Genomic DNA, 11,953 nt, shown 5'->3' on the forward strand with positions numbered 1-11,953 from the left:
TGCTTGGCCGAGCGCTCGGCCTTGGCTGAGGTTTAGGGTTGGACCAGAAATGCTTTATTTCGGATCTGTGTCTAAACGCAGGAGGCTCTGTTTTATCTGTTAAAACAATACAGTCTCCTGACTGTGGGTTGTGTTCCTAAAGGAGATGTATGTGTATATTTCTATTGGTATCCCCATGCAGGAAGTTAAAAAAAAAAACGATCCTTTGATACTGTTTCAGTGGGAAATTGCACCACTATCCAGACAGGTTGGTTTGTATACAGTGAGGTAGGTGTACAGGGTATCCACGTTACCTGGCTGTCAGTTATTGCAGTGTTTCATTTGTCCCTGGATAATTTGGTTTTTAAACTGTGGTAAGTGATAATAGCAAAATAATCCAAAATATCGTAGGAAATCCTGATTGGTAGAACAAGAGGAAATTGATACTTTTTCCCTTGTTTGTTATGGTTTTGATCGGTAGTTTCGATTTAGGTTCCTCTATCTGAAGTTGTTATACATAGTTTATTCATTATGAGAATTATTCCTTAGTATCAACATTGTTTCTAGGAGCTGAAGTAGCAGTGTCCGTGCCAGTTGATACTGAGCTGGGAGGTGTGTGTGATGCAGCAAGTCATTCCCTGGTGCCCGTGTAACAGGCATCTCTGGGCAAGTTCCACAAGGTGCAGCCACCATGGCCTTATATTCCATGACGTGATTCAAAGGGATGAAGAAGGGGTGGATGCCTGAGAAATTTCTCAAAGCTTCTTGAATTATTTATTTTCCTAAAGTTCTCTAATCTCCACCAAGGCCCTCTTGGGTATTATGATGTGGTTAGGATGTAAGAGAAATTGCCTTCTTCTAACCTAAGCTGTGATTTTTGGTTGTGGGCTCTACCTGATTAGCAGTCACAGAGATGATGTTTCCAGTGTTAGCAAGAAATTCTGGCAGCATGAATTTGTGAAGGAAGATTAGGTTGTATTTTTTTAATAGCAGTCTGAATAACTTGGATTTACGGTTTTTGTTTGGAGCGGTAACTATTTGGGAACTGCCTGACTGCAGTTCCTGCTGTGGGGTTTTCCTCACACCAGTCAGAGCAAGTGTCTCAGGCAGAGTTTTGTTGGTGGGGCCTTCTGGAGTGAGGGACGGATTTCTGTTCATGTACTGGATGACATCATATAAAAGAAATGCCTAATTCTCACGTAGGCAGCAAAGGGCAGGTGTCATCCAAGCAAGGCTTTCATTACAGCCTCAGCCTCCAGCATACTTTGAAGAGGAGCCAGGGAGGAACTTGCACAGTAGCCTTGCAGAGATGAATGATGGTACAGACAGCTGAGGTCTGTGTCAAAGAGAAACCATGTGCTTAATAAAGCAGTGGAAGAAGTGGTTATCTGTTCCTGAGAGTCACTTTAATGTGGATCGTCCTTGCTGCAATCAAAGGCTAAGCTCTGAATCCTGCAGCTGTATGTCTTGCATTCAGCCATATTCTTGCAAACGCTTTGCAGCACTCTGAAAGCCACTATTGAGATAGAGGCCAATTAGGAGAGAAGAATAATATTAGCTGCAGCAGGACTGTTGGTGGGATGGCAAGTGAGTCTGAGCTTCCCAGGGGCTGAGCTCTGCTGGGATGGGAACTGCAGGTTCCTCAAGCACCCCCAATGCGCCCTTTTGTGCATGACACAAGTTTTTCCCTAAATACCTTATGGTCTCAGTCCACAATCCTGCAAGGCATATTTTTGAAACCAGCAAACTGCTGTGCTCGTGCCTCTACAGTGTAGAAAGGCCCTGATCCAGAAACGCGGGGGGAAGAATGGGGAATGAGACAGGGAAGGAGGAGCTTCACAGTAACATTTTGTGCTGCCATTCCATCGTACGTGCGTGTGTACTCTGGCTCTATTTAAAATGGCAAATTCCATTTCAAAGTCAACAGAGAGAGATGGGAGCTCCTGCCCTCCGTCTGCCTGCGTGTGGGTGTGCCTGGGCACGTGCAGAGCTGGGCTGGTTTCCCACAGCCGAGCTGTTTTGCACTTGGTGGATGGGCAGGGGTGGGCTGTGGGAACAGCCGTGCTCCTGGCCCCTTCCTGAGCCACCCCAGCTGTGCCGTCGCATGGTCTGAAACGGGGATGTTTGAATCATGTGGAGGTGCATATAAAGGCTCTGTGTTGGTGTTTTGGGTGTTGGTTGGTTTGTTTTTTTAAATAAATGGAAAGATCTTTGTATGCTTTTAAAATAATGAAATGTGGAAGGTTGGTTTGTATATTAAAGGAGCCATGGACTTTAAGAGAACAGCCTGTGCGAAACGTAGAATTGTCATCCGAGAAATGTGCCTGTTGTAGAAATGATTAAATATGTTGATTAACTTCAGCACTAATTTGACAAATATTACCCCAGTATTAGACAAATGTGACACTGTTTTTCCATTAGGTTTGTTTCACATGAAAAATGTCCTTGAAAGCATTTTTCATTTGCTTTGTCAAATACTTCTCCATCAAACATGATGCATTGATAAATAAAAACTGCTTCTTGGTAAAGGGTGTTCATCTGGCATCTGACAGTCAATCTGTCATATTACTGCTTCTTACATCATCACTAAGAATGTGTTTTTGTAAACAAAGTTCATCCAAAGTGAAGTAGACTGTGTGTGCTTCACCACCTCCCCATTCGTAGAGATCCCTGTGCAGATTAAGAGCCACAGCACTTACAGAACTCCAAGTGTTGGATACAGTTCATATTGAAAGAGATGCTTCTGAGTGGTTGTGGGGTTTTTGGGTTTTTTTTTGAGAAGGGAAAATGAGACTGTCTGAAATGTTCCTTTCCTTTCCAAACATTCTTCTTTCCTTAACTTTCTGTGATTTTTCCTCTTAGTATGAGTTGTATTTTGTCATCTCAGCACATGGGCATCTCAAGTCAGATATTTAGCCACACAGCCCAGGACTTTGCACATAAGCGTGGCCATCTCTCCTTGCCGTACAAGTCCTTGGCAGCTTTGGGAACTTCTGCTTTGGCTCCTGTGAGTGTGCAGCAGAAGTGCAGTGCCAGTGTGTGCTGGGCTTTCACTGGTGTTGCACCATGTGTTGTGCCAACGCAGCCTGGTGCAGTAATAGAAGTGGCTGTGGAGACCAGTGTTCACTCACATGGCAGCATCTGCACGTGTAAGGCAGAAAGGATCCAGGTAGTGAAACTGTCTTGTCTGCTCGTGACCCTGGGCAGGTTAATGAAACCTGCCATGAACCTGCCAGTTCATTAAAACATGATTTGCTGTTGCAGCCACTCCTGTTTGTGTAAAGTGCTTTGTAAGGATCACAGATGTCACACAGAGGATTTTAAAGTAGAACTAATGAGCTTAGTAATGTATTCTTACTTAATGAAGTTTAAGACATCATTTAAAAGTTAAAAAAAAATAAAATTATGGCAATGGAGTGTCTTTGCGGGTCAATAATAAACATCTGCCTTTAAGAGGAGAGACGTGGTTGTGCTTGAGAAATGTCTGTGTTCTTACCAAAAGCTCCTTTTCCAGCTTATTTCCACAAGGCATTGGCTGGCGCTTGCACAATTAGTGTGCAGAGATAACTGTCACTGCTTAATGTTCCTGCTAGCCCCGGGTTGGATTGTGGATTTCTGCTCTGTGCCTGCCTGGCAAAGCACTGGCAGTGTGCTGTGGGGTTTGTGGGGCAAGAGGAGAAAACAAGGTTACAGGATAATTAAGAATTAAATGCCAGCATTAGGATTGGCTAGTTGCCTTCATAACAAAAACTCTTTGGGGATCTTTGAATGTATATGGGATAAAGATCAGCATTTGCTGATTTTCAGGATTTTCAGCCGTGGGGGCAGGAGTTCATTGCTCAGCACTACAGGCTCTACAGGAGGCTACAAGACAATGATGTAATGGGATTCCTGAGCACTGATAAACCTCCCCAGTTAGAGTGTTGCAACATGCAACTCTGTTTTTGCTGGTTGTAGTATTGTGTTCATTTGTCAGACTTTTTTTTTTAACAAATTCCTCTATGTTGCATGGAACCCTCATGCTAAAAGGCTGTGTAGGGGACTTCTTAGCAGAAACACTGGATGTTCTTTACTTGAGCATTGATATTACTGATAATCACCTTCAAAAACTTGCTAGGCAGGAAGTTTTTCTTCTGTTTGTCTAATTAGATTTTCAGTTTGCTTTCACTGTAACTCAGGGGCTTGCAAAAACTGTCTCTAGCCAGGCAGGAATTTCACAAAATTTATTTTTACACAGCAGATTCTCCCATGCACTTTCTTGCTTATACTTGGAACTGGTATGTTTTTAGATTGACTATAAAACCTTAAAGTAACACAGCATTTGTAAATTAAAATTCTTGCAGGAACTTATTCCCTCTGCAGTGTGAACACTGCAAGAGGCGATGGCTTTAATTGCAGAACGTGGGCTAAATTTTGGGTTACTGAACTTTTGTGCAATTGTCTTCCACTTCCCTGCTCTCTGTAGGTGCTGTCAGTGTCAGGGGCTGCCACTTCATTTAGGACCATGCAATTGTAAGCAGTTTTGCAGTGCTAGATGTTAGCATTCAGAGTAGTGGGTTCCTGGTGATTTGGAAAAGACTAACAGCAGTATAATTGTATGTAAGCATTTTGGCAGAGTGTGTTTTTCTTAAGGTAGAATGTTCTGCTTAGGTTGTGGGGTTAATTTGCCTTTTTTTTATACATTCATGAAGCAAAAATGCTGAAAAGCCATTTAGCTTATTAAAATGTCTGGAAGTCTGCTTTGGAGATCTAGGTATTGTTTTGAAGTTCTGTCTAAATATTTGGAAAGTTCTTTGGAACGTATTGGTGAATTTTACTTTTTTTAAAAAAACTACCAGCACAGGTAAAAAATTTACTAAACTATAGTAGTACCCTCTTTGAGTCTTATCCTATTGTAAATATTATGATATAGGTATTTAGGTATTTTTGCCGTTGAGTACAATCCCTGAAAGAGGCTGTGGAGAACAACCCAGCCTAAAAAATAAACAAAGGTAACTGGTTTCAGATGTCTGATTACAAGGGCAGACTGACTCTCTCTTCAACTGGGAAGCAAGTTGTGATGAAACAGAGTGTGTGGACACCAGGCTTGGTCCCCTGGGCAAAGCCTCTTACTTGGAGTATTATCATACAGGTTATTCTGAATTCATAGTCATTAAAACATGGAATCAAGTCTAGTCTTGTGTGGTTTTCTCCATCATGAAAAAGGAAAACAATTTTTTTTTCCTTTTTTTCCCCCCATCCATAGGGCTTATCTATATTTTGTTGCAATCCAAATAGCACAATTTTCAGTATTTTCCATTAAAATACATTTGGGATACAAGTCACTATTTGTCTCTGGTCTTCATCTACAAACACAGAAGAAAACTGCAGTTAAAAGGTATCATGCTAATAAAGATACTTCTGAAGTAGAGTTTATGAATTTGAGTGTTTAACACAAACTTTACTGTTTATCTCCTGTTGGTAACTGCCTTTCAGATGTGGGTTATTAAGCACAACCATGTGGGAAAAAAAGATCTACTAGTTAATTTTTCTTAACAAGAAAAGAAGTTTGTAGGTTTGACAAAAGATGTCAGTTTCAGTGGTGAGTGTAACTTTTTGAAGTCGGTTACTTTTAAGGTACTACCTAGGGAATAGTCAAAGATGGAAGTCCACTGTCTTAGAAATGGTATAAATACAGAATAACAGGCAGTGTACCTGTCTGAAGGTAAGCAGAGGTCTGATGATTCTCGTATATGCTTGAACAGTAAAGCATCTCCAAATTATTTTATTCCAGTAATTTCATTTAGGTATTCATTGCTATCGGGGTTTTGAAATGTTCACATTATCCACTCTATTTATTCCTGTCAGATTTTCCTGCATTCTCCTAATTTTCTTCAGTAGAAGAAGAGTTTGCAAACTGAAGAGTTTTCAAGTCAGGGTTGACAACTGCAGATGCATTGATAAATCTCTTCTCTACATGGTCAGTGATAAATGTGTGTAAGTGAAAGCAGTGGGATTGGTATTAAAATTGGGGGACCTCACAAGTATTCAGGTTTTGGAATTGTGGGGGATTTAACTTACATGGAGCTGGTAAGAGACGTTTGGCACCATCTAAAACTTGTGATTTTATGTTCCTTCGCTGCTGCTGTGTGGGTGCTGTGTGGTGCTCTGCCTTGTCAGCATTTTGGTCTGAAAGCTGCTTTCAGTGAGAAAACCTCCTGTGTTTGGGTGGCACCTGTACACTTAAGGCTTAGGTTACTCTAGAGCACAGACTAGAGAAAATCCACCTTTTCAGGACTCATCTGCCACTCTTAATGAAATATAATAATGTCAAAGTAATTTGATTATGCAAAAATCCATTTGTCTAGTTTTAAAAGCTTGTGAGAAATTATCTTGCAAGTCATCCTTGTGAAGTTAATGTCTGTGCCTGCTGATGGAGCACTGAGTCACATGGTGACGCCTTCTCTTTAGTTCTGAATGCAAAGTTGGTTTTTATTCCTCTTGTCTACTGAAGGAATTGACTTAACTGATAACACTTTTTTTCTGTTTATTTGCATCCAGCAGGGCATAAAACATTAAAAAATGGTATCTTGGTAGGAAACCACCTTTTGTGTGGTGAGGTCTAAACTGTGTTCATCATGCTGCATGTGTCTTCTGGAAAGACTTCAAGTGACTTCAAGAGTTGAATGCTTTGTTTACGTCCTTAAGTAGTTATATATTTTGGTTAGGTGTGTGTGCAACTGAACTTACTTGGCAGAATACCCTGATTCAAGGCAGATCTTAGTGGTTTCTGGGAGGATGCTTGTAAGAGCTCTGAAGCTTTTGATTATCAATCTGCCTTTCCCGAATGTCAATGAAATTCAATAGGGCTATTTTTAAAGGAGCAGGGGGGCTTGGAGGGAGATTGGCTTTCCGTAAGAAGCAGTGACAACAGAAAAACTAGTCTTTGGGGGTTTGGGAGGGTACAATGGTGCAATTTTGAACAGAGGCTTTTTCAAGGCACGAGGGATTGCTGATAAATCCTTGCGTCTCCCATGAAGTAACTGACACTCTGTTGATCCGTTGCCTCAAGCAAGGACCTGATACATCGAGCAGGGCACGGTTTTATTCACTAACATTTGTGTGAGAGCCAAGTTTTGGCCGGCTGGGGCAGCCAAGTTGTGGGCCCCATGAGGCGGCTCGAGTGGGTGTCGGGCAGGATGGGACGCCCTGAGGGCTCTGGCTCTGGCCTGTGGAGAGAAGGTAGCAGTTCTCTGCTGTTACCCTTGTTTAATCCGTTACGTGTAAATCCTCCACGTTTTTCTAGAGCCTGTGTCCTCATCCTCATCCCTGGGTCTCTTCATTGAGAAAAGCAGCCTCTAGCCTGAAGTTTCTAGGCCCTGCAGTGGTTTCCAGAGCAGGGAATGTGGTTTTGTTGTGTATGACACGCAGCTGTGTGCTGGAGGTTTCAGCTGGGGCAATTTCATTAACAGGCCTCATCTTCTATCTATTTGTTTATTGACTGTGGTGAGTCCAGAGCTCCCCAATGGCAGCAGGGAGAGGTGAGGGCACTGACTGGGTTGGGGCTGCTGAGGTGACCCTTGGTGCCACGTTGTGTTCTGGTGGTTTGTACAGGTGCTCAGAGCCAGTTACCTCACATCTCACAGGTGGATTTTAAATAGCTCCCTTGGAGTAAAGGGGAAATCCCTTAATAACAGTATCAGTTTTAGTGAAGCTAATGTGGCTTTCCTGAATTCCCCTGTAGCCTTTTAGCAAAGGCCAGAAATTGTGTCAAAGTAATGGCTTTAATATAAGCCTGAGTTGAAAAAGTGAAAAATCAGCAGTTATTTTGAACAGCTGGATAATGGAATAATGAGAATATTTAATAGAGTGGGTGAGTCATAGTAATGCATTAAAAATTAACTCATTAATTAATTAATGTACCTTCTGTAGGTGTTGTGAGTGCTTAAGATGCTGTGGGAGGAGAGACCCAAGACCTCGTACTGTTTGGCTTGGCCACCCAGAGAAGAGAGACCAGAGATACCCTCGCAATGTGATCAACAATCAGAAATACAATTTTTTTACATTTCTCCCTGGGGTAAGTGTGAAACAAGTCACTTTTCATCATCCCACACCAGTGATTTCCCCAATTTTAGTGGTTTTACAGTAGACAGGTGCAGAACCTTGAGCTGGAGGAAATAATTATGTTTGGGTTCTGTTTGGTGGGCCTCCTGCAAAGGCTGCCTTAGAATAGCAGCAAACCAGACACGGATCTGCCCTGACTGTCCAGGACTACTTTAAGACAGCCCTAAAGTAGCATGTTGACACTAGAGAAGCATGCAGAAATGTTTCTCATGAGTAGTACAGTATGCATAACTTCTGAACTCCATTAATCTCCTCTGTCCTCTTTTTTTTTTTTTTTTTTTTTTGTAGGTGTTGTTCAACCAGTTCAAATACTTCTTCAACCTTTATTTCTTGCTTTTGGCCTGCTCTCAATTTGTTGTTGAAATGAGACTTGGTGCACTTTACACATACTGGGTTCCTCTGGTAGGTCATTTAAGGTTTATTTATTCAAGAAAGTTTCAGTGTTTGACAATTTCTTGTCTTGCCTTCTCTGTAGGATTAAAGTCTGTGCCTTAAATAATTTTGTTGGTTTACTTCTTCAGGCCTGCTTTGCACTCCTGGTAGCATAGATGCCTATTCTGCCCTTAAGTTTTATTTTGTAGAGGTGTGATGGGGATGAGAGGAACAGAGCTCTTGCCCCTGGCCCTGGTGACTGTAAGGGCATCAGGGCTTTATGAATAACATGAAAAAAGAATTGGGAGACCAGAGCAATGTGTGTGTTGTTCACAGCTGCATCTGAACATAAGGTGTACTCCTGGAGGGTCTGTGTGGGATGTTGTGCCCTCCTGGGGTGATCCATGCTTGCAGGAGCCCAGACCAGCCTGGCAACTGTAGTGAAGGACCAAAGGGCACCTTTCAAAGGTGACACTTAATGAGCGGCCAGATGCGCAATGATGGCAAATTATTTTCCCCTGCCAAACAGTTTGACCTGTGGCCTTGGAATAGGTCAACAGGCTGCTTCATAGTTTAACCACATTGTAAAAAACAAATGAAAAAACTGAGCACCCCCACTCCACAAACCTCACACATATAAAAATAGATATATAGGAACGTATTCACATTGACTCAAGGTGCATATACTCCTTTTTTCCTGTAAACTATTTGGCCTTTTCTTTTGAGAGCCATGTGTTTCACCTGTGATCAAAGAAAATCAATCATAATCAGTTTTGAAGCAGAAACTCAGGTGCTGTCAAAGGACAGAAGGAGGAATAATTGCATAGACTGGGCTTCCAAAATCTCTAAAATGCACTGCATGAGCCTGTTGTAACTGCTTATGTACTTATATATAGGTACCTGGTTTATTTTTTCTTTTATCCCAGTAAAACTTACTATTTCTCCTTCTGTGACTATCTCTGCTGCACTTCAGCTTATAGTATTGTAGAATAAATTTGGTTCAGAGGGACATCTTGTCCAACTGCCTGCTCAAAGCAGGGCTGTCTTTAAACATAGGTTGGTTTAACTCATCTGCCTGAGTTTTTAAAACCTCCAAGGGTAGATGTCCTTTTCACTTTAAAGAAATTACACAAAACTAATTGGAAATTGATTTTAAAAGCACAAGGCTCTTTCTAGGACACTACTTGTGTGCTGATTTAAGAAATGATGGTGGTAAAAAATTGTGCCTCTTTTGAGGTAGCTGAGGAGGAGCAAAGCAAATTTTTTGTGCCTTTTAGACTGTCAATACAGTGAAACTCTAGTAAAATAGAGCCTTGGGGCACTGCTTCTAACATTCTCTTTGTACTGAAGCCTGGATCTAGCTGAATTCTCTCTCAGATGTGTGCTCTATACCATTTGCTGTATGAATCTAATGCTAGTTTTGCAAGTACCTGCCCTATAAATAAAGTATACACGCACACAGAAGATCTCTCTTTGCTGGCAGTTGTGAATAGTCTGTGCCAGTTAAGCAATTAGAACTGGCATAAGAGCAGCCAGAAAGCAGGATAAGAAAGGTCTTTGTTCATTACTGGCTGCTAATATGAGTGTTGGGGATGGAATGACATATGAGATGACACAGTGAGTCTGCACATGTGGGAATATTTTGGGGAGATTATTTGAAGGCTCTTCAAGTAGCTGAAACATAAGTTTTTTTATTTTGGAAACAGTTAGGAATTTCTAGCTAAACACACAAATGCACATTGTAAATATAATAGAAATGTTAATTCTTTTCTTGATTTGTTGGCTGTGGGAATGAATGAGAGGTCTTCCACAGTGGTGCAAAGCAAATGGTTGTGGTCCTGAACTCTGAGGGTGTGAAATGCTTCTCTGAAAATATTGCATTAATGGCTTCTTCCTTTCAATGTTTGTAAATACAGAATTGAATACCAGCATTTAAAAAAAAGATAATTGCCCATCCTTGGGTCTCTTCATGTGTCTTTCATACTGCAGAAACATACTACGTTGCATTTTCAGACTAGTATAAATTTTTCTAGATAACACATTTAGGTGCAGATGTAGTGAGGACTATTTAGTCTTATATAGGATTGTGAGAGCTAGAAAGAGAAGTGTACATGAGTGTTTTAATAATTAAATAAACTGCCTCCCTTCAGCCTTGTTAGCTTAGGTAATTCTAAATAACTTGTTGTTTTAAAAATACGTGAGAATCTGAGTTGTTACCGTGTTGGGCAGTGTTAGCAATGCTCCACAGCAAGACTTCGCTGAGGTGGTTGTGGAGTTCGGGTTCACAACTTCTTTGTGCCCAGCTTAACAATTTGTACACACAGTTTCTGGAGGTGTGTGCACAGCTGTTACTTAAATTGTAACCCACTGGCAAACTATTCTGTTTGGGTAGGTGAGGTTTTATGGACATTTTTGTTTGTTTTTCATGTAACCGTCACTTTCTAACATCACACTCCCCCCATTCTTAAAAAGGTTTCTTACTGACAGAGATAATGCCTACATGGTTGCAATATTCAAGAATACAGGCTGTAAAAACTTCATTTTTCTACTATAATGAATGAGTGTTTTAACTGTTTAATGAGTCTGAGCTTAATAGTACCTCATGAAAAATGACTTTGTGGTAATAGCTGCATAAATATGTAGTTTTGCATTAATTCAGTTGTTTTTTTATATAATGAAGGATGCGATGTGGGTATTTTCCTCATGACAAGAGGAAAATTAATGACTGCTGATATCCACAGAAAAGCAGGGCTGAAACCCTCATGAGACAAGTGTGCAATGATGAGTATTTCACATTAATATGTTTAGAGTGCTGAGTGTGTAGGTGTGTGTATACATATACATGAATACATATGCATTGTGTGTATATATATATCTGTCTATATGAAAAAGCGTGTATATAAAATTTCTGTATAGATTTCTATATCAAGAAATCTTCCAGATGAGGTGAGATAACATTGATGGCTCTGTGGTAGAGTACTGAGATTTGAGACATCCTGTCTTCGTTGGACTTGCGAGTAACCCTTCTCAGTCTTGGTTACTCACCTGTGAAGTGAGATGGAATACGCTATTTCTGCTGTTCAGCTAAACTTTACAAAGGTTTGCTTGAGAGGTGCTGGCACAGCATTCATGGTAAAGCTGAGAAACAACCATATTTTTTAAGCAACAAGTCTGTTGTCAGTTTGTAGTTCTGCACAGGAACACACAGTAAGACAATGATTTAGTGAGAGACGGTAGAGTAAGGAAATGCAGATCCTTGGCCTTGGTACTGATAAATATTGCGCTTATTAGAGGCAGATGTGATTTTTTCCTGACCTTTTCATCCATTCTGCTTCCCCCCTTCTGCTGCTTTTAGGGATTTGTGCTCGCTGTTACCGTCATCCGGGAGGCCGCGGAGGAGATCAGATGCTACATGCGGGACAAGGAAGTGAACTCGCAGATCTACAGCAAGCTCACAGCCAGAGGTCAGCTCGGCGGCTCCAGCACCGCCGCTGCCTCC

The 11,953-nt window shown here is 41.2% G+C and overlaps 1 protein-coding gene across 1 annotated transcript in view; it reads left to right on the forward strand.

The window, feature by feature from the left end:
* The window catches only part of ATP9A (ATPase, class II, type 9A), a 55,333-nt gene that overhangs the window by 1,299 nt on the left and 42,081 nt on the right, over positions 1-11,953 (forward strand). Inside the window, exons 2-4 of the mRNA XM_009998760.1 lie at positions 7,891-8,035; positions 8,371-8,484; positions 11,810-11,918. Of these exons, the coding sequence (XP_009997062.1) occupies positions 7,891-8,035; positions 8,371-8,484; positions 11,810-11,918 (368 nt within the window). The remainder of the gene's footprint in view (positions 1-7,890; positions 8,036-8,370; positions 8,485-11,809; positions 11,919-11,953) is intronic.

This window comes from Chaetura pelagica, unplaced genomic scaffold (assembly GCF_000747805.2).
Source record: "Chaetura pelagica isolate M959 unplaced genomic scaffold, ChaPel_1.0 scaffold275, whole genome shotgun sequence".
Classification (NCBI taxonomy): Eukaryota; Metazoa; Chordata; class Aves; order Apodiformes; family Apodidae; genus Chaetura; species Chaetura pelagica.